The sequence below is a fragment of the Primulina huaijiensis genome, chromosome 15 (assembly GCF_012295235.1).
Source record: "Primulina huaijiensis isolate GDHJ02 chromosome 15, ASM1229523v2, whole genome shotgun sequence".
Classification (NCBI taxonomy): Eukaryota; Viridiplantae; Streptophyta; class Magnoliopsida; order Lamiales; family Gesneriaceae; genus Primulina; species Primulina huaijiensis.
Genome location: NC_133320.1, coordinates 1,448,902 through 1,474,557, shown reverse-complemented (window position 1 = coordinate 1,474,557; position 25,656 = coordinate 1,448,902). Strand labels below are relative to the sequence as shown.

Below are 25,656 nucleotides of genomic sequence, written 5' to 3'. Positions count from 1 at the left end.
CGTTTTATTTATATATTGGTTGTTAGACTGTGTGTTTCAACTATTGTAAGAAATTACTAGGAATTTCAATTTAAGCTGTAGATAAGTCCTGAGGTTGACGTGAGTTGTTGCAAGTTTTATAAAACCAAAATCTTTTAGTGAAATATTTTTATAAGTAGAAGAATGGATGACGTAAAAACCTCCGAACATCCATAAACATCACTTTATTGTTTCCTTACTATATTTAGTTATTTTATTTAAATTGCCTTATTTGAGCTTAAACTAGTAATGAGATTCATCGACCGTTTCCACCCTTCCGGTTTCTCTCTTTTCTCTTATCCCGGTTTACCTTTATATAGGTTAGGTTCCTTGTTTTCTCTCTCTCAATTCTGCATCTGCTGGAACAGTGTGTGGAACCCATAACTGGTCCACTTCTTCGCTGGCTTCAAGCTCTCCGTTGTTGGATTTTAATGCGCTTTGTCTGCTGAGAGAGTTCAGAGTTTCAGTTGCCTCAATCATACACTTCTTCGTACAAATACCGCTCCCCTTTCCTCCTCACTATTGCATCTCTTTTCACCTTTACCCACTTCTCGCTTCCATCACTCCATCATATGAGTAATCTTTCTAGTATTCTTGAGAGTTTGTGGAGCTAGAAGACAAAAACCCACTTCAATTTTCACCCTTTTTTCTTTCGATTTGATGGATCTATATGTCTAAATCCCCTTCCACTTTCAGATCTTTTCTTGATCAACTCTTGAGGCAACTTCTTTGGCGTATATATCAAATCCCCCCTTGTCTGTCTTTGTATCAATCAGAAAAGCTGTGGTGTATGATTTGATGGTTGATCGAGGTTATTGTGGTTCCATGAAGTTGGGCTTTTTTTTTTGTTCTTTTGCAAATTTCATTTCTCTATTTTTTTTTTTTTGACTTTTTGAATTGGTCCTTCTAGACTTTGAACTACTGGGCCAACTTGGAAATGTTAGTTTGACCGTTGTTGAAACTTTCACATTCTGTTTTCTTTGCTTTTGAATTTTTTTGATATCGATATCTATATCTACGCAGGTTTGCAAGTCTATATCTTAAATCAGTGTGACTTTGAAAGATCTTCGATATTGGTTTTCTTATTTCATTTCTCAACTGAATCGAACTTAATTTAGCAATCTCAATAAATTTCTATTTTTTTTTCATTTGGTGAGATTGTTGATGTCCTAATTGAAATCCGATGGTTTGTATTGCCCTAGATTTTATTGCGTTTACTATGTGCTTGTCGACAACGAGGTTACAAGTTTGAGCTTTATTTTGGATGGTGTTTTGGATGAGATGAGGGATGTTTTCTGGATTATTGAAATTTTTGAGGGCCTGTTTTCGGCCAAACTCGGATCAATATATTCACTCTGGTTCGGATTCTGGGGGTCGGCAAGATGGTCTTTTATGGTACAAGGACTCCGGGCAACATTGTAATGGAGATTTTTCAATGGCTGTAGTTCAAGCCAATAATTTACTCGAGGATCAAAGTCAACTTGAGTCTGGCTCTCTGAGCTTGAATGATTCAGGGCCATATGGTACTTTCGTCGGGATTTATGATGGGCATGGCGGCCCCGAAACTTCACGGTTCATCAACGAACATCTCTTTGAACATCTAAAGAGTAAGTATTTCAACATCTCTTTCAAAATCTGAAGTGTAAGTCTTGTTACGCGGGTATTTTTGAGTTGTTATTAGCTTTGATCGAAGTTGTCAAAAATCACTTCTATCAAAGTTTGAGCATTTTTATAATTTAACACGTCCCTTCAATTTTTTACGTGTAAGTTGGAAAGCGGGGAATATTCATAAAGATCAGAAATAACAATCAAGAGCAACCTGATAAAATATAAATGGGATTATCTGCTGAATTCTATCTTATGACCTCTTGTTTGGAGGCCATAAAACTATTTTGTAAAATGCTCGAGTTTACTGGAACAAGACAGACAACGATTTTATACTTCCACGGTTGCAAATTTGTGTTCTCTCGAAAAAGTGGATTGATCATGATGTTGTGAAATCCCAATTTATTCTATTTAATATATATAATGTCCAGGGTTCACTGCCGAAAATCAATCTATGTCAGTCGAGGTGATCCGGAAGGCTTTTCAAGCAACAGAAGATGGGTTTTTCTCGGTTGTGAGCAGGCAATGGCCTATGAAACCGCAGATAGCAGCTGTTGGCTCTTGCTGCCTTGTTGGAATAATCTGCAGTGGGACTCTTTATGTTGCCAGTCTTGGTGATTCGCGTGCTGTTATAGGGAGACTTGTTAAGGCTACCGGGGAAGTCCTTGCTATTCAACTCTCAGAAGAGCACAATGCGAGCTTTGAATCTGTGAGAAAGGAGCTGCAATCTCTGCACCCAGATGATCCGCATATCGTAGTTCTCAAGCATTCTGTGTGGCGTGTGAAAGGTCTTATACAGGTTGGTTTATTGAAAATTAGTTGCTTCATGTCATAACAATCCGTAGTTCGAGAAACTATTGCTATATATGTAGCTAATGAAACAAATATATTTCTTTTGGAATACAGGTTTCTAGATCGATTGGAGATTTTTATTTGAAGAAAGCGGAATACAACAGGGAGCCGTTGTATGCGAAATTTCGACTCCGGGAACCATTCAAAAGACCAATTTTGAGTCCTGAACCTGCGATTACTGTGCACCAGTTACTACCTCATGATCAATTCATTGTATTCGCATCGGATGGGCTTTGGGAGCATCTTACAAATCAAGAAGCCATCGATCTGGTCCAAAATCATCCGCGGAGTGTAAGATTCCGGAGAAAACTCCTTTATGCTTTCTCGTTGTTTCATTTAATGAGGAGAAAAATGGAATAAAAATATCTATAGTCGACTGTAAAAGCAGAATATGCATGTGATTTCCATGTTGCTTTCCCTTTGACTAACCAAATTAGAAGCTCCTTCGGGCTTCGACATTGTTGTTTAAGTTGTGAAGCATTCTTCCTAGACGTTGGAACTTATTCAAGTGGGGCTTAGCAATATTTTGATATCTAATAAATGTATTAATCGGTCCTCATCAGCCAACAAACATCCTAATGAAATATAAAGGGGGTTTTGCCATCTCCTGACATTAAACAATGTTAGAAACCAGTTTTTCTAAACGTTTAAATTTATAGAAGGTGGCTCAATTTTATTCCGATCTCCGGCATTTAACGTAGTTTTTTGAACAAAAGAATGCAAGCAGTACTGTAATCTTTTTGCACCTCAATCTTGCAGGGGAGTGCTAGAAGATTAGTGAAAACAGCATTGCAAGAGGCGGCAAAGAAGAGAGAGATGAGATACTCAGACTTGAAGAAAATTGATCGTGGGGTCCGTCGTCATTTCCATGACGACATCACAGTTGTGGTTGTATTCCTCGACTCACATCTTGTGAGCAGGGCTACCTCAGCCAGGAGTCCTAACCTATCCGTGAAAGGGGGTGGTGTTAATCTTGCTCCAAATGCGCTCGCGCCGTTCACTATGCCCACTTGAAAGAAAAAGAGAGCAATCCTTGAATTTTTTAATGTACACTGTAATCCTTAACTGAGAGCAAAATCGACCTGGGTAGGCGAGATGTTCCAGAAACAGTACACTGGGAAAAACAGAACTTAATCGAGGTGATATTCCTCCTAGATATGTTTTCTGAATAGATTTATTCTCTTTATTTTTTGTTTTTCATGTTTGTATTATTTTCCCTTATTTCTGTATCGTTTATTTACTCGTGTAATAAATAGTATGATTCTTATTTGAGGCGAGTTCCAGCTATTAAGATCACTGAAAACTGCTAAATGCTCGAGAAAAAATGGTTACCTTTTTGTTTTGTTCATGTTACTCATTCCTTGTTGATTCTGTATCGTTTATTTGATACTAAAATCCCCATATTTTATCCATTTAATGACAAATCATTTAACAAGGGGGGGCTTCACAAAGTAGAGTAATTTTATGAGTGTACCTGATATCTCATCTCAAGAAGGGAAGCTAAAGTTAAGCGGAATGTATGTCCTTGGTTGAAAGTCCCAAAATTCCGCACATTCTCCAAAAGGAAAAACATTGGTCAGATAGTAGTCAGCGAAAGATAAAAAGGCTAAAATCATTTCACATTGAACTTTACTCCAGGTACTGTGATTGAATCTATTCATTCTTGAAAAACCCTACAGTAGAAATTATGTTCACTTTTAGCAACATGGTTAATTCATTTAGTTTGAAAATTCTGAGGGTTGTTTAGACAACAATGAAAAGAGTAGATTGTTTAACCAACCTGGCAAGGAGGTCCTCCGTTAATAAAATCAACTTGCCCTGGCAGTGGGATATTATCAAAATCCTTCTGGTTCAATGATAAAGCCAATTCAGTGGCCTCAGGGGTTGAAATGCAGTTGTCTGCATCACCACATTTCTGCATCACAGCCCTGCATATAAAACGGTTTCAGTAAATACGGAGAGATTGAACTTTGCCACTGTACCCAGATAGTAAGAACTAATTCGAGATAATTATTCAATTCTCTACGTGAAAAGAATAATTGTTGGCCAATGCATGTGAATACTGCAATATAATTTTCATAGGAAACATGTTTCTATTATGTTCTTTTCGAAACAAAGAAATGAATTCATAAGTTTATGATTTGCAAAAAACAATTTACCATTTATAACTTGTGATATAATTTTTGAAAAATTCATTCATTTATCAGGTCAATCACTAGTATCATTTCACCCTTTCCATTTCAATCTTTGAATATCAAAGAATTCCATTTTGATCACAAAAAAATGGTGAAGAATGGCGAGGAATAAAGAGATTTATGCTGCTGAAACTCCATACCAGCCAGCTTTTAATCAAGAAACAAAAATGATGTCAAGAAAACAACTCACTGAGTCATATAATCTCCTACCAAATATAAAAAGAAGGAAGTAGAAGATTTACACGCTAAAAAAAGTGAGTTAAGGGGGGCAAAAAAACCAGTCCTCGCTCTTTTCTTTTTGCAGCTAGTTATTATTATTATTATTTTCTTGTTATAGGGAATCAGGTCATTGTTGGGGCTCGAGGAAGAGATGATGGAATTTTTGCGCTTCATGTGTACGGGTTTGGTTTCTCTTGGTATTTCTCTAGTAGAAAACATAGTATCCAACTTTTTTAGTTTGTTTCTTCGGAAAACACTAACTAATCCAAGCTATCACGTTTTTCATCGTCCTAGGGAGTGATCTTCTCATCAAGGACCACATTTTTTTTAGCAATGGTCGTTTTGATTGGATTTTGAACTGGTGTAGGAAACAAAGTAAGATGGTTCTTTCTGATATTGAATCAAAGAGTGACGATAAAGTTGAGTACTTGAGTTCTTGCTCGCCTTGGGCAATACTCTAATGTTAGACCCGATCTACATTCAACTTAAAATTGGACAATTAAATCTAATATAAGTATAACATCTTTTTATGAGATATTCAATTAATGAGTTCATAAGTTGTTTTACTTAGATGACTTTTGAAGTGTTAATTTCAAGTCCAATGCTAATTCAAAATAGGAATAATTATATTTATAATTGTAGTTTTCACGTAGGCCAAACAATTTTGATACCAAATGGCCACGATAGGGGAACGATGAATTACGGAAAGGAGAAAGTTGGCTATAGTCAAGGGATTAAATGCGAGGGTTGAAACATGAATTTGACATATGTGAAAGGAAATTGTTCTGTTAAAAAAAAATCATAAAAATTTAATCATTATTACTACTTATAACTAAGAAACCTGTATGAATGACAATCTCTTCTGTCTAGGTTTCAAGATTTCATGCATGTTGGTTCTAAAGAGTATTCTTGCTTTGTGGCTGGATGCTAAATACTCGATTCTTTCCTCCTATTTATTCTTAAATTTTTTACGTGTCATTTAAAAATATCTTTTACATCGAAAAGACATCATGTTCTTCATCGTTCAATGTAGTCTACACATATAAGAACCTACTCACTAAACAGACTTTTTGGCATCTGCAGCCCTTGAACATGACAGAGGCTGGAGTATCATTGAGGATCCTTCGACAAAGTTGCGGAAGATTATGAAAGAAGACATACTGGGAATGAGCCTCTGTCGGAGAGTTACAATAAAATATACACATTGTTATTGGTAGATTAAAAAAAATGCAACTCTTTAATTTTTTCTGTCAAATCAAACTCTGACTCAAAATCAAAATCAAATTCAAATTCAATTTCAACAAAAGAGAATTTGTCTTTGCTATTCCAATTCGGACATCATCATCGAAGTTGTTGTAATTTAAGTGAGATCTAAAATCGATTTAATTTATAGATAGAACATGAAACATACTATAAAAATAAAATTTGAGTGAGAAATTTTTTAAAATTTCACATATATAGAAAATTCATCACTTGACATGGCTCGGTGAATTCCCGTTTAAAATTTTAAATCCTCAAATTAGTGTGTTAAAACAAATGTTAATATAATAATTCCTTTTGTCCAAAAGAATATGCGACGAGGCTGTCCTGTCAAAGCGGGTCCCACCCACGTCGGCCATCTATTTGATGTGTTTCCTCAGATATTCAGATTCAATCCGGAATTGAATCCAATTGAAATCAAATTGAAACTTGTGCTCCGATGGTTGTACACTGCCTCACTTTGCGCACAGTTGTACATTTAGTTTTGATTCATAAATATTAAATAGTATGTTTTTCTAGGATGTGTCGTGAAAAGTTATATTTTTTACATAAAAAATTAACTTTTTTAATAAATTGAGTTTATTAAAAAATATTTTTCATAAAATTAATTCGTGAATCAATATCACAAGAGTCATGGTTAGATAACTGTAAATAAAGAAGCCTACCATACCACATGTAATTTACCACACAGTATAGAAAGAAAAATGTTGGAATAATTATTTTGTTATATATATATAATAATAATTAATAATAAATAATAAATAATAAATAAATAAATAAAAATAACAGCTCTCTCGAGTATCGACCTTCAGATCTCAGTGTAATTGTCTTAATTTTTTTTGGCTTGGTTCGCTCTGATCTCTTCTCCTCCTCCTGACCTGTCGGATTCATAGCCGAATTGAGGTATTTAGTTTTCGAGATCCGACTTCTAGATTTTGGATCTCAATTGATTATGATTGTGATTTTGTGTTTTGTTTGTTGTTTTTATATTTTGCCTCTTATTTAATGTGTGCGTTTTTTTTNTTTTTTTTTTATCACATATGAGTGTATTTACCTGAACCGAGTGATCGGAGCTTCGCAGTTTATGGGATTCATTTGTCTCAAATGCTTTCGTTGACGTCTGATGAACTACATGTTCATATTAATGTATTGTGGAATTTTCGTTTAGGATTGTAGTTATTTTTTAGGATTATAGTTTATTTTCCTCAGATTTCGAATAATTGGAACCTCACTGCAACTGAATTTCAGTGCTTGAAGTTGCTTTCTATTGACGTTGAGTGGTGTGGAATTTTGTTGATAGATTCAAGATGGGGGTGTCACAAAACAACTCTGACTTGGAGGAGGGCACTCTGGAAATCGGAATGGGTATGTTTTCGTTTCAATAAAAAAAAAAAAAATTGAATTACGGTCCAGTTCTGTTTTTCTTTTTGGTGTGGTCTGGAGGTGGTGCGCGCATTATCACCCTGCAACAGATGTGATGTGTAAATAGGGATTGTAATAGGTTCGGATAGGATTCTATGTCTCCGTCCCCATCCTCATTTATTGTATTTATGTCCATCCCCATCTCGTCTGGTATTCAACTTTCGTTTACCCGTCCGAATACTGGGTATTTATACCCTACACAAATATCTTATTACCACCTATAATTACATTTTTGTAAATTGAATTATTTCAATAAAATTATGCTTTTTTACCAAGTTCTCAGAGAACAATAACAAAAATATTTAAAAAAAAGTAGCAAATTAAATATCATATAAGAAATAACAAAATATTATAAATAACTTATTCCAACATTATCCTACAAAAATGACATTAGCTTTATACTAATAATTTTAATTGTTTCATCTAATTACCATCATTCAACCAAAGCAAGTTAAAATTAATATTTTTTTAATATAAATAAATACATAAATATATGTATATGTACATATATATAGTAACATCTTACTTATACCCTACCCGAATACCCGATGAAATACACACATATATATGTATATGGGTAAGATGTTACTACATCCGTCTTCATCTCCATACCCGATTATTCATTTATTTAATCGGGTAAAAATCTCCATCACACCCTCCTTCATTCGGGTTCGGGTATCGGATTCTCCGTCGGGTTCGGAGGAAATTGCCATCCCAATGTTTAAACAATTCCTGTTTCCTACTATGATGTTATTGGTTATGGATGCCTCACACGACCGCTGTCACTATGAAATCTGGGCTGCCGTTAATAGTTGGAATGCTATTTTCAAAACAAAAGAAAATAGTTGGAATGCATGTGAAAACACTCTAAGATATGCCATAATCTTGTTAGTGCTCTGCACACGTCATAGCAAATGATAATAACGACAGTTGCCACTGTATAAAGTTTTAGTTGTACTTGGGATTATAAGATGTACTTTCAGGGGCACATTTAGCTATACAACTGTCTTTTTATTTATTTTGTGTTACTGGTGGCCATCTCAAATGGTTATCATGCGGTTGTCATGATGATACCTTTTCATGCCCTCGAACACTGTTCACGCATGTGCATATGAGAAGAGCATATCAACGAAAGCTCTTTATTTTTTTTGCAGAATACAGAACTGTGTCAGGTGTTGCTGGACCTCTGGTTATTCTTGACAAAGTCAAGGCGAGTGTTGTATACCTAGTCATTTACTTTTTCTTGTATTGCTCTTCATTTGCATATACTTCTCTGAGTATTATTTGTATGGATTTGGGAACAAGATCTCATAAATGTGTCTATGAAACTCTTCAGGGACCTAAGTACCAAGAGATTGTTAATATTCGCCTAGGGGATGGAACTACCCGACGTGGGCAAGTTTTGGAAGTTGATGGGGAAAAGGCTGTTGTTCAGGTGATGACTTCATAATTTATTTCTATTTTGTTTTTTCATTGGGTTCATGTTATTTCCAAAGAATTTGTTGCGATATATATTTTCATCCTGCCGACAATTGAATATCCAAACTTATTCAAATAAATCACACAATCGTTGCTTATCTAGCATTTATGGTATGTTATAAATGCTAGCATTTTGTTTTTCTTTCCCGCAATTCTTAGGATTCTAGTGGCAATTTGTTGAGTCTTCATGAGTTATCCTTTATGTTGGCTAGTCAGAGTTGTGCATGTTACATGATATATCTCGATTGCAGTTACTTCAATACCCTGTCGATGTTTCAATGTGAAGAATGCAACATTGAGAGAAGTGTTTCTGATCCAGTTTTTTACCAGGTCTTTGAAGGAACATCCGGAATTGATAACAAGTACACAACTGTCCAGTTCACAGGGGAGGTAAACTAATTCTTCTGGGCGATCATTTTCTCCAAAATCATGTTGTGTTGAATTTCCTTGACTGAAGTATTTGGGACTTCTTGGTCCATGATTACCATCATTCCCTATATACTCATATGTTTCCACCCACAGTCAAAACAAGAAAAAGCAGTATCCTTTTTCTATTTCTTGTATTGTCTTCATCATGAACTTGTTTTATATTATGTTACGAAATTATTGAGTTTTATTAATTAATTTTTATAAACTGTCAGATATACTTTTTATGAAATCATCACTTGGTTTGTGAATTTTTTAATCTTGTGTTAAAACCTGTGATCTGGTCATGTTTTTGGAGTAAACTTTGCCCTTGAGGTTTGGCATTTATTTATGAACACACCTACCTTTACCTGTTTTTGCTGTTTATATGTTCATCAATTGTCATGTCACATGTTGTTGCTATGAACACTTGCTGACTGTCATCTATGCATGTGCCTTCCTGATATAGTGTTCTGAACTTGGTATATTCCTTCATAGACGGGTTGAATCTGTAGTTAACCTGTTTAAGCAATCCATATGTCGACGCTTGTGTTAGCAACTGGGGTTTAACTTTTGCAGTGCTTTATGTTTGTTTGTTGTCTATAAGATCCAGGCACCAGATTCATTCCTAGCGACAACATAATGGATGCTGTATGTCAACATAGATTGATCCGAAATTCAGTTAACCAGAATTGAACACTGAAAAGTTCAAAAATCAATTTGTGATGTGTTTTATTATGAGATTGAAATTTCAATTTTATTTTGGTTGAATGGGAATGATTCTCACGAAAAGTTTTCACTTCTTAGGATCACTAAGTTTTTGTTCTCTCTCTTTTTTTTTTTTTTACAATGTCTGTTTTCATAAGAATTCTTTTGCGAACTTTTTCCAGGTTTTAAAAACACCTGTTTCATTGGACATGCTTGGCCGTATTTTTAATGGTTCTGGGAAACCCATAGACAATGGGCCTCCTATTCTTCCAGAGGCTTACTTGGATATATCTGGTGAGTGACAGTGGACATTGAAGTTAACTAATGTCTTAATGTATGTGTGTTGCTTGTCCATAAGTATATTCTTTACCCTGTGTGCTTTAGGGAGTTCTATCAATCCTAGCGAGAGAACCTATCCTGAAGAAATGATACAGACTGGAATTTCCACTATTGATGTCATGAACTCAATTGCCAGAGGGCAGAAAATCCCTCTTTTCTCTGCTGCTGGTCTCCCCCACAACGAAATTGCTGCCCAGATCTGTCGCCAGGCTGGTTTGGTGAAACGGTTGGAGAAATCTGATAATCTTCTCGAGGCATAAGATCATCACCCCAATAGCTCTTCATATCTAGAGCAAATATTTATTGATTAGCCTTCTCTTAAGACTTTTCTTTTTATGCTTGATATACTTATAGTTTTCCTTGTTGCTTTTTAGTTTTGTTATGCCATCACTTTATGCGGTGAAACCAAGGGCATCAATAATACAGTCCTCTCTTATCACCTTTTGAAGGTGCTGAACCGTGTTACACTAAATACGAAATTGATGAGTGTAGTAATAAATACGACATGGAGATGCAACATGATATTGTGAAGAGGGAATCTCCTTGCTTTCTTGTTAGGATAGCCTTTATTAATGATGTGGGCGTGCCTGTTATAATTTATTAGTTAAACTTTTCTACTCTAAAATGTTCTACTGCGTGGGTATTCGATTAGTTTATCTATTTTGCATGTGGTTTCTTATGCTGGTATCCCGAGTAATTCGTGTCATCTTGGTTCTGATAATCTATTTTGGTTTTGATGATGATCTATTTTATGATACAGCACGACGGAGAGGACAATTTTGCCATTGTCTTTGCAGCTATGGGAGTCAACATGGAGACTGCACAGTTCTTTAAACGTGATTTTGAGGAAAATGGATCCATGGAGAGGGTGACCCTTTTCCTTAACTTGGTAGTTTTTGCTTCCACAAATTAAGTGATTCGACTTTTTTCGTTAATCTTGATAGCAGTTGTCCTCGTTTTCTTCTCTTCTAATTTGAACTAATTGCAGGCCAATGACCCTACAATAGAACGTATTATTACTCCTCGTATTGCTCTGACAACTGCAGAATATTTAGCATATGAATGTGGGAAGCATGTCCTGGTCATATTGACAGATATGAGTTCTTATGCTGATGCTCTCCGTGAGGTATCATGGGCAAAAACTCCTTGCTTTATTGTCTACTTTTCTAGAATCTAGTAGTCATTAAAGTATGAAGTATCCCATATCTTTTATTTAAATTTGGAGTATTAAGTGCCTTTACGTCTCTTTTTAACAATTGTTATGAAATGTCTCTACATTACAGTACTAGTTCATCCTTGCTGCTATTTACTACCTCAGTCTACTTGATTTTTCTGTCTTCATGTTTTTTAAAAAAGCTATAGTGTCGACTACATTATAAATTCCTTCATAGGTGTCTGCTGCTCGAGAGGAAGTCCCTGGAAGGCGTGGATATCCTGGTTACATGTACACTGATCTTGCAACTATCTATGAGAGAGCCGGGCGTATTGAAGGACGGAAGGGATCCATCACACAAATTCCTATCTTGACCATGCCTAATGATGGTACTACATCATTCTTTTAATAGATGGGTAGCGAAATTAATCTCAGCTCTTATTGATTTTTTTAATTAACCAGATTCTGTTTTTCTTTTTCTGTTTCAATCTGTAGACATAACACATCCAACTCCAGATCTTACTGGTTACATTACCGAAGGGCAGATATATATTGACAGACAACTTCATAATCGGCAGGTAAAGATAGATTGTTGCAGACCAGTTAGTCTATAGAAGTCGCATACAAACGGTGACCCCCTACCTTCTCAACTTTGTCTCTTTAAAATATTTAGAGAAAATCTTTTATAACCTTTTACTGTTGTAACTTGTGTCAAACAATTTGGCGAATCAAATTGTCTTGCTGTGGTGAAATATTTCAAGTGATTGCTTGTAGTCCATATTGGACTTGATGGCGTAGTATACGTTTGGGATTTTCTTCCTTGTCGATGGATGAATGCATCGATTCTGAAACATTTACCTAAACAAATGATGTGTTACTGAACTTGCAGATATACCCTCCAATTAATGTGCTGCCATCCTTGTCTCGTTTGATGAAGGTATGTGGGATGCAGATATATATTTATTTTGGTTTGATTCATCAAAGATGAATAATAGTTGACATTGTTTGCACAAAATTAAATGTCACTTCTTACTGCAGAGTGCAATTGGCGAGGGCATGACCCGAAGGGATCACTCCGATGTATCTAACCAGGTAGATTACCTTTTTTTGGGTAACATTTGTTCAAATTTCTCCAGCGGGCGCACTCCAACTGTTTTTGCTTTTCTTCATCCATATGTTTTCAACTGTTGATCCCTGTATTTTAATATTCTCAGCTTTATGCAAACTATGCCATTGGAAAGGATGTCCAGGCAATGAAAGCTGTGGTCGGAGAAGAAGCACTTTCCTCGGAAGATCTGGTCAGTTATGCATAACAAATTTGACTTTTAAAATTTCATGAATAAATAAGTGAGATGACTAATGGAACGTTATTTGACAGCTATATCTTGAGTTTCTTGATAAATTTGAGAGGAAGTTCGTCGCACAAGGAGCTTATGACACCCGCAACATCTTCCAGTCACTTGATCTGGCTTGGACACTGCTCCGGATCTTCCCCCGGGAGCTTCTTCATCGTATTCCTGCGAAGACTCTTGATCAATACTATAGCAGGGATGCAGCAAACTAGTGAAAAAGGCAAGCATGCTCGCTCTTGTACTTGGTTCCTCTGTTTGTCTGCCATGTGATAATGTTATTCGCCATGCAATTTTTTGTAAAATGTCGTATCGGTATCCCCGTATATGTGGTTTAAAATAAGGGTTGAATGAGATCTTTGATGAGCACCACAGAAGCCATAGCTCTCCGGCAGTGCTAGACGTTAGCATTCTTTCGTTAGATCATGTAATCCATTTATATAATTGCAGTCACTCTAGATAAACTGGTGTGTTTGGGTTCGTTAAGTATTTGATATAACTATTATGCGGCCTCTACAATCTGGCAGCATGCGTCTTGTATCTCTGCATTGCTGTTGGAATTTTACGTCCCTTCACATTTTCGTTAAAGAGAGTTCTCCATATCATTCTCATATATATATTATCTTGAATAATATGCGACACTTTTGTTTAGGTGGGGTCGTGGATACATACGAAATGAATGAAACATGACATTTTTCCCTTTTTGAGTTCAAGCTCGAAACTTTGATTCCCCATCAGGAATTATTTTACTCTCGTTATAGAAACACACGCAAGAACTCACAATATTACGCCATATCCATCCCCCAATAGCACGCGTATCTTTTCTATGCACTTGCCACATACAAATGAAATATATATATATAAAAAAGTTGATGTAACCTTAAATATTAATTGGCTCAAGTGGAATTTGAAGACCAGAATACAAGCATACATGATACAACCTCCTTAAAAATGGAGAAAAAATGTGGGGAAATGAAAAACCAACAAACTATCATGTGTGTGTCACCCAGCTTTGGAAGTTCTGGCTACAGGGGGTAACACAACCAAATCAAGATTCCCGGGATAGGGAGTCCACAATCCTAACCAGCCCTTACTCTCCATCGACTCGGGATGTTTCTTAATCTCAGATATGGTTTGTGCCCACTCTGACTTTAGACGAACGCTCGTGATTGTGAATCTGCAATATAAAATCGAATTGTATTCACAATTCAGAAACAAGAAAAATCTAAACATGTCACGTAACCTATAAACAGCGTATCCAAAACTTAATCGATCTATCGGCATTGAGAGGTTGACCTCGTCGAACCATTAGCAACTAAACAAATTTTTCAGTCCACTGTTTGCGTATGATCATGGCTCCTTCGGGAACGTCTGCACAAAGGAATTAGTCCAATCAATATAGTAAACCACGATAGTGTAGCATATAACTATCAAAGAAATGAATTAAAGAGCAAACTGCAACAATTTGACGATATCTGGTTCAGTTCCAACTCAATATCGATTCATAAAGGGAAAAGGTGGAATAACATAAGAATTCAAAACAAAAGAAACACATTTGGCTTAAATAGAAACAGTCATACCTGTCTAATAGAAGCAACGGGTCAACTACAAGTTCCATTTCACCATCAATCCATATGCTGTAATGTGCTTGAGGAAATAATCTGTGGGTTTAATATCTTCGCAACCTTCCCATTTCTTCTGGGTTCATCATATGGCTTCCTGCTTAAGCAGAATCAGAATCTAGATACCGACCCACTACCCTCCATCAATACCCTCTCGGAGTGTAACATTCTTTTTTATGAAGTCGAGAGACGCTTCATCAAACACCATTAGAAAACAAAAAAGTGACTCTGAACGATTACTAATCTTGGATGGCTGGTGAGGTGCATCATAACCATCAAAGATGCCAGTTGCAACAACATATTTACATTTCTTCACATAGCAGACATCTCTTGAAGCCATTTCCGCACCTCCACCTTGCATATAACCACAATGCACCAGAAAGTATGATGCATATGGATATCTGATCTATGTTCAAAGCTCAATCATTGTAAAGTTGTTCGATAACAATAATTACTCTTGCTGTCCTATGTAGCTGCTTATCGAGCACAACGATCCAACGTGGCAACTACAAATTTTAATATAAATTTAGATGCTCGATTTTCCAATAAATATCCATCTATATCTTTGGTGCATGTGAGAAAGGATTCTACATTGAAGAATTTGTTTTTTTTTTTTACAAATGAGGCCAGAACCAAATTCGTGCAAGTAGAGAATAGTAGTAAACTCTTTTGAAACTTGTACAGAAAATTTAACCAAAAAATTATAGCTCTTCGTGCAATTCACCTTCATCGTGGGTTTAACTTTGAAGCTCTCCTCTCTCTGTTTCCAAGTCTGATGCCCACCAAAGAGAGGAGATCAGGATCCATTATTCGGAACAATGTCTTCCATTATGTAGGAGAGTCTTCGGACAAACTTTTCGGGCGAATTATCCATGGGAATAACTATCTTATTTGGGTCATCAGCAACAGGGATTGGACAACCTAATTGTAAATGAGAAGAAACAGGTAGAGTATAATATTATTGCGTAAAAAAATAGGAGAAAATACAAAATTGATAAGCAAAATCACCAGTCTTACGATGTGGTGGTGTCACAAGTCCCATTGTATGTAGCATGCCAAAAACTTAGCAATCTTGTTTACAGAGGGCTGCAAATAGAGCAACTATGTTTTTAAAGAGGGCAAAGTACCATTCATCACGGGTAAACATTCAGTCGCTAATGCAAACGAAAACCATATTAGCATATTATCTTGGCATTTTTTAGATCAGCAAACTATAGTAGAAAAGATCAAGAAGCAACTGGAAAACATCAATGCTTTCAAACTTTCACAGGAAATGTAGAAAAGATCAAGAAGCAACTTAACCTGTAAAAAAAAAGTAACAGAAGACTGGCAAGACCAAACATGAAACAGAAAAACGGTGAGGATGATCATCATCCATACAATACCACCAGTAAGAACTAATCGAATGAAACCCCTTTTCCAAATTATCCTCATCGTGTAATCTTGCGACAATTTCCCACAGTTCAAAGAAACAACGGCAAGAGAAACGAAAAAACAAAAACCCATTAAAAAATAAAACCTCGACCAAAATCATAAGCATGCCACATTAATTGAAAGGCAAAAATGTACCTTTCGTATGTTGGTGCTGCTGATTTCTTCGGACAACCCGTGGAACGGCCACCTGAAAATCATTATCCATAGATATAATCAATCCCTTACAGCAAGTTTTTTTCCATTGCAAGAAAAGTGTAAACAAATACAGTGGCAATAATTGCGTTGAATCACAAGATCTGATCCTGAACTCGATTTCTTGTGTCTGAATCCAGCAGCTTGTGTCTGTCTTCATCACATATATATACATTCGTACCGGCGTTTCAAATGATAGGGAGAGCGATCCGGTCAATATCGGCCCATTACTGAAAATACAGTTCCGTCCAGCTCAATTGTCTTGGCCCATTCTTAGCTGGGCTACAAGTCTGTAGGCTGGACCAAACCGTTATACACCTATTCTAAGAGGCTAATTTTAACCAGTTTTGTATCTTGTAGATTTATACAATAGATTAAGGCCTTCTATTGAAAGAGGGAATATTACTAGTGTACTGATACACGCGTTGCGTGTTTATACAATATTTTTTTAAAATTTATTTTATTTATATTTATATTTAAATGAAGATCAAAATATAATTATAAAAAATAGTGACTAACTGCACTGCAGTTTTGATATATGAATTAATAAAAATAAGTAAGAAATAGAAAGGGAAAAAATACATGTAGAAATTGAACCTACAACTTAATACTTAGAAAACAAAACTCTATCGACTGAGCTACATGTGAATTGCTTTAAAATTTTAACACTTTATTAATATATATAATTATTAAAAAGATCATGACATCAAAAGTTAGTTACTCTATGTGTCTCAAACTTAATAATATAGTATATATATAAATATATAGTCATTTTGTGTAAAATAAAATTTTATAAAATAAAATTTTAAAGATTATATTAAAACTACAAATTTTAGAAATTATTGTTCAGAAGAAGGTTTATAAAAATTTGTGGTGTTTTATAATAAATTTTGGATGATAGATTTAAATATTTTTATGTCACAGCTAATTTATGATTTGTTTAACATCAAATATTAAATGAAATAAGGATATATTTGGTAGACCAAAATTAGTTAGGATAAATTATGTATGCCTTAATAATATAGTTTGTGTGTGTGTATTTAAAATATTACATAAAAAAAATTTAAATAATCACCATATTCAATAGAACTTGGAGGAAACCTTACAGAAAGTCATACATGTTATTTTTCAGTGCTTAGAAAGTCTTACCGACAAAATCTACCACACGACAATTTTTTCCCATGTAAATCACAATAATTCCAATATCCTTTCGCCTTTAGCTTGTAAAAATATTCGATCAAAATCATAATTTTTTTTTACCATAAAAATTGGCTGCAAGGACAAATTAAATAGTGTATAGTTTAAAATTATTATGCTGTTTGCAAAATTTATAAATAATTGGAATCTTATATATAAAAATTAATCTGACGAAGAGTTTCACCAAATGATTGGTTTTGATAGTTTCCTACTACATGAATCAAAGGTCAATGATCCAATTTATTCATTTATTTTATACATAATAAAAAAATTTTAATTAACAGTTCAACCGATCACGAAAAAGTTGTCCAATAAATTAATTAAGCAACGTTTAAGAATGTTGGATTTAATTTATTTATAAGGTTCGGACATTATAATTTATCAATTCAAGATAAATATAAATAAATATATTAATGGTTCTTATGAGATAAATATATTCTTGCTTCATTCCGTGCACCCACCCAACCACTCAGTTTTAGTATGAACTTATTTCTGGCTGGAAAATATTAATGTCAAGTTTGTTACGACTTACAAAATAAATCAAATCACGTCGAAATTAAAGTTCGTTAATGATGTGGTACGGATCATCGTTTTACTAAAATATATAAATGATAATAACAGTTCATCTCAAATTTATATATATTGAAACATATAAAATTCAATATCAAATATACGAGTGTCACATGATCAATGTTTGCATAAGTGTATCAAAACTATATATATGTATATATATATTTGTCCGCTCACTTTCACACCGATACAAATTTTTAGAAGCTGATTAGTTATATAACTGCAGTACTAATCATTCCAAAATTAATTTTTTTTTAAAAAAAATCATCAATGTAATCAGTAAATTATGCTTAAATATAAATTCATCTAAGGATAATGTCGGCCTAATTCTGCTCACCAACCACAAGAGAATATATATGCATCTACTCTTTTTTTTAAAAAAATTAAATAAAAAAAATTCACAACACAAACACCTCGCCAGCTAATCCAGAATCTTTAACTCAGTTTCGAAGACATAATTAGAATATTTTTATATCCAAGTTAATAATTGAATGTGTTTGGTGAGGGAAAAAAAGGCAAATTTAAGATTCCTTGAGAACTAGGTGGTTATATATATAGTTTTGATGTGCCGCACATCTACCGTGTACATTTATGTGAGCACCGATGAGGTGTCACTCACCTATTTGATGCGTAATTTTTCTATATTTCATCACATCCAATAGGTGAGTGACACATCATCGGTGCTCACATAAGTGTGCACAGTAGGTGTGCAGCACATCAAAACTATATATATATGTGTGTGTGTGTGTGTGTGAAGAAGAAGTACATATATATATGTGTGTGTGATCAAATTGAGGGAGTGCTGGAAAGGAATAAAAATGGATAATATGAAGAATTTGATTCATCTATTCGTGACGGTATTCTTGTCGACGTTCGCTTCGTTGTTAGTGAATCCGACCATCGCTGACGTGACGATGGAGGCCATCTGCCCCGGAAAATCTGAATGCTCCCTCGCAATCTATCTTACAGGCTTTCAGCAAGCGGTACGTATGCTCTCACAAATGAATTCCGGAGAATTTGTTGATTTCAATCAATATTGTTTTCATGCATGGTTTTAGTTTTTTTGTGATAAAAAGTTTTTTCCGTCATGTACGTATGTTATTTTGGGATTTTGATCATCTATATTATTAAAATTATGTCTCAGTCATGTATATTCCTATTTTTAACGATTTTAGTTCTTTTTTTATCGGGAGTGTTAATATTACTATACATGTCAACACGATATCGGTGGTTGTACGTGTTGCATCTAAGAAAGACTAAAATTACCAAAATCGCAAGATAACGAACTAAGACTTACATTTGATAATATATGTTACCAAAATCATAACGAGAAAATATATATGATCAAAAATATAATTTTTTTGTTAGTTCTTAACAAGAGACATTCGAAATAAACTCGTGGAGTTTAGAATGTCAAAATTGGATATGTGTCTTCTGACCTAATTTTGTCTTACACCAATAATTACTGATTTATTATAAAAAGCACATTCAATTATGTAGGAGAAAAAATAATCCTTTTAACTTGGCATGTTATTTTCTTTTCCACTAAATTGTGACCTAAATGCATACACAATTATAATAAATTATAACTATCTGACATCAAAATCTCAAATTTTTAATGATATATCATTTCAAAACTCAATTAAAATAAACATTTTCCACAACACGAAATATGAATAAAATCGAGTAGCTTACATGACTTATAATCATCATATATGAAGATCATAAATTTGATATGAGATATCGTGTTCGCAACCAATAAAATTCAACTTGTCAAATGATTAATTTGTTCCACTAAATTATGTTTACAAATTTATTAAAATATCATGTTATTAATTTAATAAATACATTAATTACTTCGTGAAATATAATATAAATTAATTAATTTAATATTTTTTTAGTATGTTAGTTGTCTATTTGTATGTTAAATTTACATGAAAGTAAATTATATGAATAATTCAATTCAATTAATTCAATAACACTTCTTCTTAAATAATAAAATCTCAATTCTCTTATTAATCCAATTCTAAAAAATCAAGAACTTATAATTTTAGTATAATTACCTTTATTTAAAGAAATTCTCCATGTTGGAGATGGAAGCCCATCGCCATCCTAAAATTGAAAAAAAAAAATGCAGAGAGATTGTTAGTTTGTTACCCATTTGTGGTTCGAGTTCGAGGTTTGGTTTGAAATTGTTGTTACAAACTTTGGATTATTTGAAACCAAATTGCGAAAGAACTCAAGAATCTTTTCGGACACTTCAAGTGGAAACGATGATCTAGCTAGAATTTGTATCCAATATCTCAAAACATCACACGGCATGTTGTGGATTTAGCGGATTACATTATTTTGTTTAATTTCACGCAGATTGCGGGAGTGGGGTCGGTGGTATTGACTCCACTTATTGGCAAGCTGTCTGATGCTTATGGACGAAAAGTTTTGCTCACAATCCCCTTGACCCTCGGCAGTCTTCCACTGGGTATGCAAGTTACATGAAATCTAGGCAGATTACATCATAATAATATAGGCACCATTTGCACGACAGGCATATGTTTGACACAGATGTTGAATGTGAACTCTTGGATATGATGCTAAAGGGCAGATGTTTGACACAGGAACATTTTAAAATTTCTTATCTTCTAAAAATTCATATTTCTCTAGGCTATTTCACTATGTCAGTATTCAGTCAAATGTGCATGTGTTCCATCTAGTATTGAGAAACACATAGGCTGTTTCTTTCCAAGATTATGCTCCATTTCATTTGGAAATTTCACCTAGATCTCTTTGTTCGTAGGGGAAAGAATCCAGACGAATTGGATTTGATAAGGAGCCTTTCTTGAACACCTTCATTTGATTTTTCGGGATTGCCGTTGTACAGAGTTTTTAGGAATTTAATACAAATAATTGAGTTAAGTAGTAGTGGTGTGGAATGTTTTTTTCACTTTGGTGTTTTCAATCGGTTATGGCTTTCATTAATCCCGTATAGTTTGCTTGAACCTAAGGCCTATGGCTTTTGGGTTTTCTGTGGCCTATAAACATGATATACTTTTAAGAACCACAGCAAAGCGTTTTCAATTAATGTATATACTCTATATTGTTAGTATTCCGGATTGATTGGTATTCTCTCTTTTGTGTCTTTTCAAGTGAATATCATCTGAGATGCAGTCTCTCTGATACTTTGTGTGTTCTAATTATTTGGTTGAGACATTTTTGGTATATTTAGATTTGAGATTTCGGCGTTGAGAGATATTTGTCGAGCTTTAGTAGTTTTTATTCTGTTGATAATGGTTTTTTCGTCTATTTTGCCCATGTAGCAGGCCAAAAGTCGAATCATATCACGTCCTTTGATGTTTATGTTTTTTTATTTTGCATATTTAACTTTACACAACATTTTCTATTTGTCTAAATGTTTTATTTGGAAATTATGTGCAGTGGTATTGGCATTGAATCGGACATCAACTTCCTTCTACGTGTATTTCGCTTTGAAGACTTTATCTTCCACAGTCAGCGATGGTGGACTCATCTGCCTTTCCCTTGGTTGTTTGGTTAGTAAAACACGATCACATCTATATTTTGTGTTTCTATATCAGAATATTGTTCACACTACTATTTTGGTTTGAGTAAAACAGTCGATGAACATAGAGATGTGCAAAAATTCGCATTTGGGCACATTAATGTAGGAGATGAGGTTTTTGGCTATATTTTATTTTCTAATTAGGGTCTGTTTGCCATTGTGCATTTCCAAGGGGAGGCAAATGCATTTGAGTCACTTTGCCTACAAATTCATGCTGTTTTGCATAGTTTTAAGTATGGTCTTTTGAAAGCTGGATCTGAAGCTTATATAATTGAAGCTGCTGAAATATTATTCGAGAATTCTGTAGGACATCGTTCTTTCTCAGTGCATTGTGTTTTGATCAGTAGATGTAAACATTTTTATTCAGGCCGACAATGTATCAGAGGGGAAACGTGTATCTGCATTTGGACTCTTGTCTGGTGTAATATCCGCAGGAACTGTCTGTGGTACATTAGCTGCCCGATTACTTCCCCCCACTCAGATATTTCAGGTTTTTATAACAAGCATACTACCCTTTAGTATCCTCTGTGTTTTGGCAGCTGGTCTGTTTAACGTTTCTATTCATTACAGGTAGCAGCAGTGGTATCTGTTGTAGCAGCAGTGTACATGAGAGTCTTTCTTCAGGAGACACCTCAACACATTAATGCTCTGGAGCAGCCTATCTTGAAATCAGGGACTGAAACCAACGAAACTGGTTGTGGAACAATGAAGAAGACAGAAGACACAAAAGGCTCATTTCTTCATGATGTAATTCAAATGATGAGGAGTAGGTAGGGTGATTAGTTGCCTGTGATTTTGGCCTCAGTTTGAACTCCATTACTGAAGAACTTGCCGCTTTCTTAACCATTTTCATGGATAGGGCCATAGAGTTTTTTATCTTTCTGATCATCATCTTTCTATGCTATCTTGGATTCCCTGATGGGTTTTTTCATATTGCTATGCTTCATTAACTTACTGTTGAAACATGTGCATTTTCAAATACTTTTCCCCTTGATTTTGTCATTTAAACTGTTTCTCGACAAATGGCTATAGTAAGAGAACTTCGGTAATCTGACGTAGTTTTATTTTACTATCATGGTACAAAGGTTTGGTTTTGCCTATAATATGGCTTGCTTCTATTGCTTTCATGATTTTTTAAGTTGTGTTGTGAAATACATGGATAATTTGCCGCTATTCGGCATAATTGCGAATTTTGATGGATTTTATGAAATGACAGTCATTTTGACCTCTGATTGTATCTGCAGCACTACTCTTTCACTCGCAACAGCTATATCTTTCTTCAATGGCCTTTCGGAGGCAGGAATTCAAGCTTTCTTGATGGTACACTTCCTTCTCTATGTTTATGTGACTTTCGTATTAATGATCAAAAAATGATACCACGTTTCTTTTAAGTTATATATTGCAATCCATCTCAGCGTGTAACATTCTGCTGAGTTCTGCATGGACATCCGTACTGGCTGTTATCTTACCTCCAACGAATCCTTTTTTTATCTTTACTTTTTCTGAATTTTTAGGTATTAACTAAATGTTGTAATATCAATATATAGGAAACCCAAAATTGACGGTGTTTCTCAGCATTGCACTGAATGTGATTACATGAAACAAGAAGCTGAAATTATGTCGACAATCATTTACCCTTTTTTCCTGCAGTATTACTTGAAGGCACGATTCCAGTTCAGGAAAGATCAATTTGCCGATATATGGCTCATCACTTACCTTGGAGCAACCTTATCAAATGTATCTTACAATTGCTTATTCCTGACGCGTTTTCTTATTTTGTTTCTCGCTAGTATATTTCTTTATGGCTCTTGTTCTATTAATAGGTAAAGTTTTTTTTTGTGATTGATCTGTGAAATTTGAAATTTTTTTGAAGATGCTCTTGATGCCTATCCTTGGTCCAATTTTAGGAGAGGAGACATTGCTTTCCATAGGACTCTTTGCTGGATTTCTGAATGTATGCTACTTCCAACACTTAACCTTTCTTTTATAGCAATAAACTTATGAATCCTCTGGAAATAGTGAGATTCTTTGTTGCGTTTTTTTGGGTTTTGTGCAGATGTTATTTTACAGCATAGCATGGACTCCATGGGTAAGATTTTCAAATCTTCTAATCTATCTCGTACAATGTCAATCACCATGAATGGTACTTGAATTCTTATTCATTAAAAACTTTGTTTCAAGTTTTCATCACTTGCACAATCTGCAGGTACCTTATGCCGCTGCTTTGCTGGGAACCTTCCTTTTCCTCATTAGTCCTAGTGTAAGCTGCGCAAAATTTCAGTCATCGTCCGATTTTACTATTTGTTTTACGAAATTTTGAAAAATGTCTCTGAAACTTACAGGTAAGATGCATTATTTCAAAGCAAGTTGGGCCCTGTGAGCAGGTCACTTTCTCGACTTACGGATTTCTTAGAGGCTTGGAAACTTTTAAGGGCCCTCGGGCCTCGACCATCTATGCTTTAATCCGGACAGAATTGTTTTTTTCTATGGTGGAACACTGATATTAGGACTGTGTTTGCTTTAATATATCAGGGGATTGCTCAAGGATGCATTTTGGGCGTAGCTTCACTTGCCAATGTCGTCTCTCCATTGGCATTTAGTCCTCTTTCAGGTAAACAAAAACCGGTTGCGTATATGTAAACAAAAACTTACACATCTTCATGTATTGGAATGGTTGCATATCTTATCTTAACCTATCTTTTCCAGCTCTATTCTTGTCGGACGAAGCTCCTTTTAACTTCCCTGGTTTCAGTATTTTCTGCCTTGGACTTTCTTGGGTACGTATATTTTCTTCACAGTAAGTAATATTTAAAACACGATGCTAAGTGTAAAAAAAAATCAAATTTTATCAATTATATTTCAAAAAGGACAAGCAATCTCATTCCAAGTTACAATATACAGCCATCTCTTGGACTACAATCTTCATTTATGTGCAGCTTATAGGTTTCATTCTCAGTGTAATGATAAAGATTGTGCCCCATTTCTCTAGAGACAGAAACAAGGTCTGCACTTTGGCCTAGTCCGACGTCGAGTTTCCGAGAAGCCTGATTCATTGTTTAAAGTTCCGGTTTCTCGAAAAATTTTCGGAACGAAACCTGTATAAAAATACATCCCATTTTTTCAAAATATATTCCAGTGCATTGTTTTGACAGTATCTCCACAACATCTAAGCCCACAGATGTATAAGTTCCACTTTATAAATTGTTGTGTATATTGATTTTAATCTCACGTAGAAGTCTTATCCAAGGACCACATATTTTGTTATGTTGTCGATCAAACCAAATTTTAAACATAAATAAGTAAATACGATATAAAACTTTTTATCTGATATTTCCCACAATTATTTTGTCGTTTCAAAGATTTTTTTTCTTAATTTTTGCTTTTTGGAAAAGATATTTTCCAAAGATTTATTATAAGAATCGGACTTGCATTTGGTAGGCTCATGTTAATTGCAATTAATCTCTTGACATGACTCGTTAACCTCATGCAATGGGTTCCAATTTCATAATCAATTTATGATGGCACTATATANTTTCCTTCCATGAATTCAGATCACAATAATGAATCATATAATATTATTAATAATAATGGCAATAAAAGTTACTTAAAAGACGATCATTATTAGAGTATGTTACATTATCCTTTGATTTTTATTAAAATATAAAATTCACTTTACGGACAATAATTTTGAATCACTATAAAATTTAATTTCCAATTGAATAGAAAATGCTACGCCAAAAAGAATGAAAATAAAGTAAGGATAAACTAATATATATTTTTTGAGTTTGCTATTTAATGTGTAGTTTAATTTTAACCATTATTTTACTCTTCATAGAGCTGGATAAATCCCTTCAAATCTCTATACCGGATCTCATCAAAAAAATATCCCGACTCGATCAAGCGTATAATATCTAACCGATGAGATTTTCGATAAAAAAATTCATATAGACAAATATCATAATTATAATTTAAATAAAATAACACAAAATTAAAGAGAGTTTATCATTTTTTTCTCCTTCAACATAACCTAGAAGAGTGAAAGAAACATATTGTTGTGATCGAG

General features: G+C 34.5%; 3 protein-coding genes and 1 long non-coding RNA gene across 9 annotated transcripts; 3 read left to right on the top strand and 1 right to left on the bottom strand.

The window, feature by feature from the left end:
- The first annotated feature begins 305 nt into the window (after positions 1–305).
- Positions 306–3,744, top strand: LOC140959098 (probable protein phosphatase 2C 60). Of its 2 annotated transcripts, none has more exons than XM_073416852.1 (5): positions 306–848; positions 1,221–1,625; positions 2,055–2,422; positions 2,530–2,766; positions 3,235–3,744. In XM_073416852.1, the coding sequence occupies exons 2-5, from the start codon at positions 1,307–1,309 to the stop codon at positions 3,487–3,489; spliced, it is 1,179 nt and encodes a 392-aa protein (XP_073272953.1). In that variant the 5' UTR covers positions 306–848; positions 1,221–1,306; the 3' UTR covers positions 3,490–3,744. The 2 variants fall into 2 exon arrangements, with proteins under 2 accessions (XP_073272953.1, XP_073272951.1); XM_073416850.1 differs by having other exon boundaries at positions 306–1,041.
- A 3,172-nt stretch (positions 3,745–6,916) lies between these two features.
- Positions 6,917–13,544, top strand: LOC140959073 (V-type proton ATPase subunit B2-like). 2 transcript variants are annotated; one of them, XM_073416811.1, is made up of 15 exons: positions 6,917–7,052; positions 7,359–7,514; positions 8,726–8,781; positions 8,908–9,006; positions 9,381–9,440; positions 10,346–10,457; positions 10,548–10,756; positions 11,263–11,391; positions 11,491–11,628; positions 11,894–12,044; positions 12,151–12,233; positions 12,545–12,592; positions 12,694–12,747; positions 12,870–12,953; positions 13,034–13,544. In XM_073416811.1, exons 2-15 carry the CDS (start codon positions 7,457–7,459, stop codon positions 13,217–13,219), a joined length of 1,467 nt encoding a protein of 488 aa, XP_073272912.1. In that variant the 5' UTR covers positions 6,917–7,052; positions 7,359–7,456; the 3' UTR covers positions 13,220–13,544. The 2 variants fall into 2 exon arrangements, with proteins under 2 accessions (XP_073272912.1, XP_073272911.1); XM_073416810.1 differs by having other exon boundaries at positions 6,924–7,052; positions 7,450–7,514.
- Positions 13,335–16,389, bottom strand: LOC140959074 (uncharacterized). Of its 4 annotated transcripts, none has more exons than XR_012171902.1 (4): positions 15,644–16,389; positions 14,585–15,547; positions 14,301–14,375; positions 13,335–14,181 (listed from the first exon to the last, which is right to left on the bottom strand). It is a non-coding gene; the product is annotated as an uncharacterized lncRNA (long non-coding RNA). The 4 variants fall into 4 exon arrangements; XR_012171901.1 differs by having other exon boundaries at positions 13,335–14,375; positions 15,644–15,712; positions 16,196–16,389; XR_012171900.1 differs by having other exon boundaries at positions 13,335–14,375; positions 15,635–16,389.
- Positions 16,390–18,785: 2,396 nt separating this feature from the next.
- LOC140958626 (uncharacterized) lies at positions 18,786–24,908 on the top strand. Its single transcript, XM_073416146.1, has 14 exons — positions 18,786–19,002; positions 20,387–20,498; positions 21,452–21,564; positions 21,961–22,083; positions 22,164–22,363; positions 22,838–22,913; positions 23,244–23,330; positions 23,467–23,547; positions 23,650–23,682; positions 23,800–23,853; positions 23,936–23,977; positions 24,126–24,204; positions 24,300–24,370; positions 24,530–24,908. The coding sequence occupies exons 1-14, from the start codon at positions 18,838–18,840 to the stop codon at positions 24,611–24,613; spliced, it is 1,320 nt and encodes a 439-aa protein (XP_073272247.1). The 5' UTR covers positions 18,786–18,837; the 3' UTR covers positions 24,614–24,908.
- The last annotated feature ends 748 nt before the right edge of the window (positions 24,909–25,656 follow it).

What these genes read in the sequence shown, in the direction of transcription:
- LOC140959098 (XM_073416852.1), top strand. Translation starts at nt 1,307, where the DNA reads ATGTTTTCTGGATTATTGAAATTTTTGAGGGCCTGTTTTCGGCCAAAC. An exon ending in TCTCTTTGAACATCTAAAGA is followed by an intron (nt 1,626 to 2,054) that starts GTAAGTATTTCA and finishes TATAATGTCCAG; the next exon opens with GGTTCACTGCCGAAAATCAA. An exon ending in TCCAAAATCATCCGCGGAGT is followed by an intron (nt 2,767 to 3,234) that starts GTAAGATTCCGG and finishes TCAATCTTGCAG; the next exon opens with GGGAGTGCTAGAAGATTAGT.
- LOC140959073 (XM_073416811.1), top strand. Translation starts at nt 7,457, where the DNA reads ATGGGGGTGTCACAAAACAACTCTGACTTGGAGGAGGGCACTCTGGAA. An exon ending in GGCTTACTTGGATATATCTG is followed by an intron (nt 10,458 to 10,547) that starts GTGAGTGACAGT and finishes TGTGTGCTTTAG; the next exon opens with GGAGTTCTATCAATCCTAGC. An exon ending in CTTGACCATGCCTAATGATG is followed by an intron (nt 12,045 to 12,150) that starts GTACTACATCAT and finishes TTCAATCTGTAG; the next exon opens with ACATAACACATCCAACTCCA.
- LOC140958626 (XM_073416146.1), top strand. Translation starts at nt 18,838, where the DNA reads ATGGATAATATGAAGAATTTGATTCATCTATTCGTGACGGTATTCTTG. An exon ending in GCCTTTCCCTTGGTTGTTTG is followed by an intron (nt 21,565 to 21,960) that starts GTTAGTAAAACA and finishes ATTTTTATTCAG; the next exon opens with GCCGACAATGTATCAGAGGG. An exon ending in TCTGCCTTGGACTTTCTTGG is followed by an intron (nt 24,371 to 24,529) that starts GTACGTATATTT and finishes ATTTATGTGCAG; the next exon opens with CTTATAGGTTTCATTCTCAG.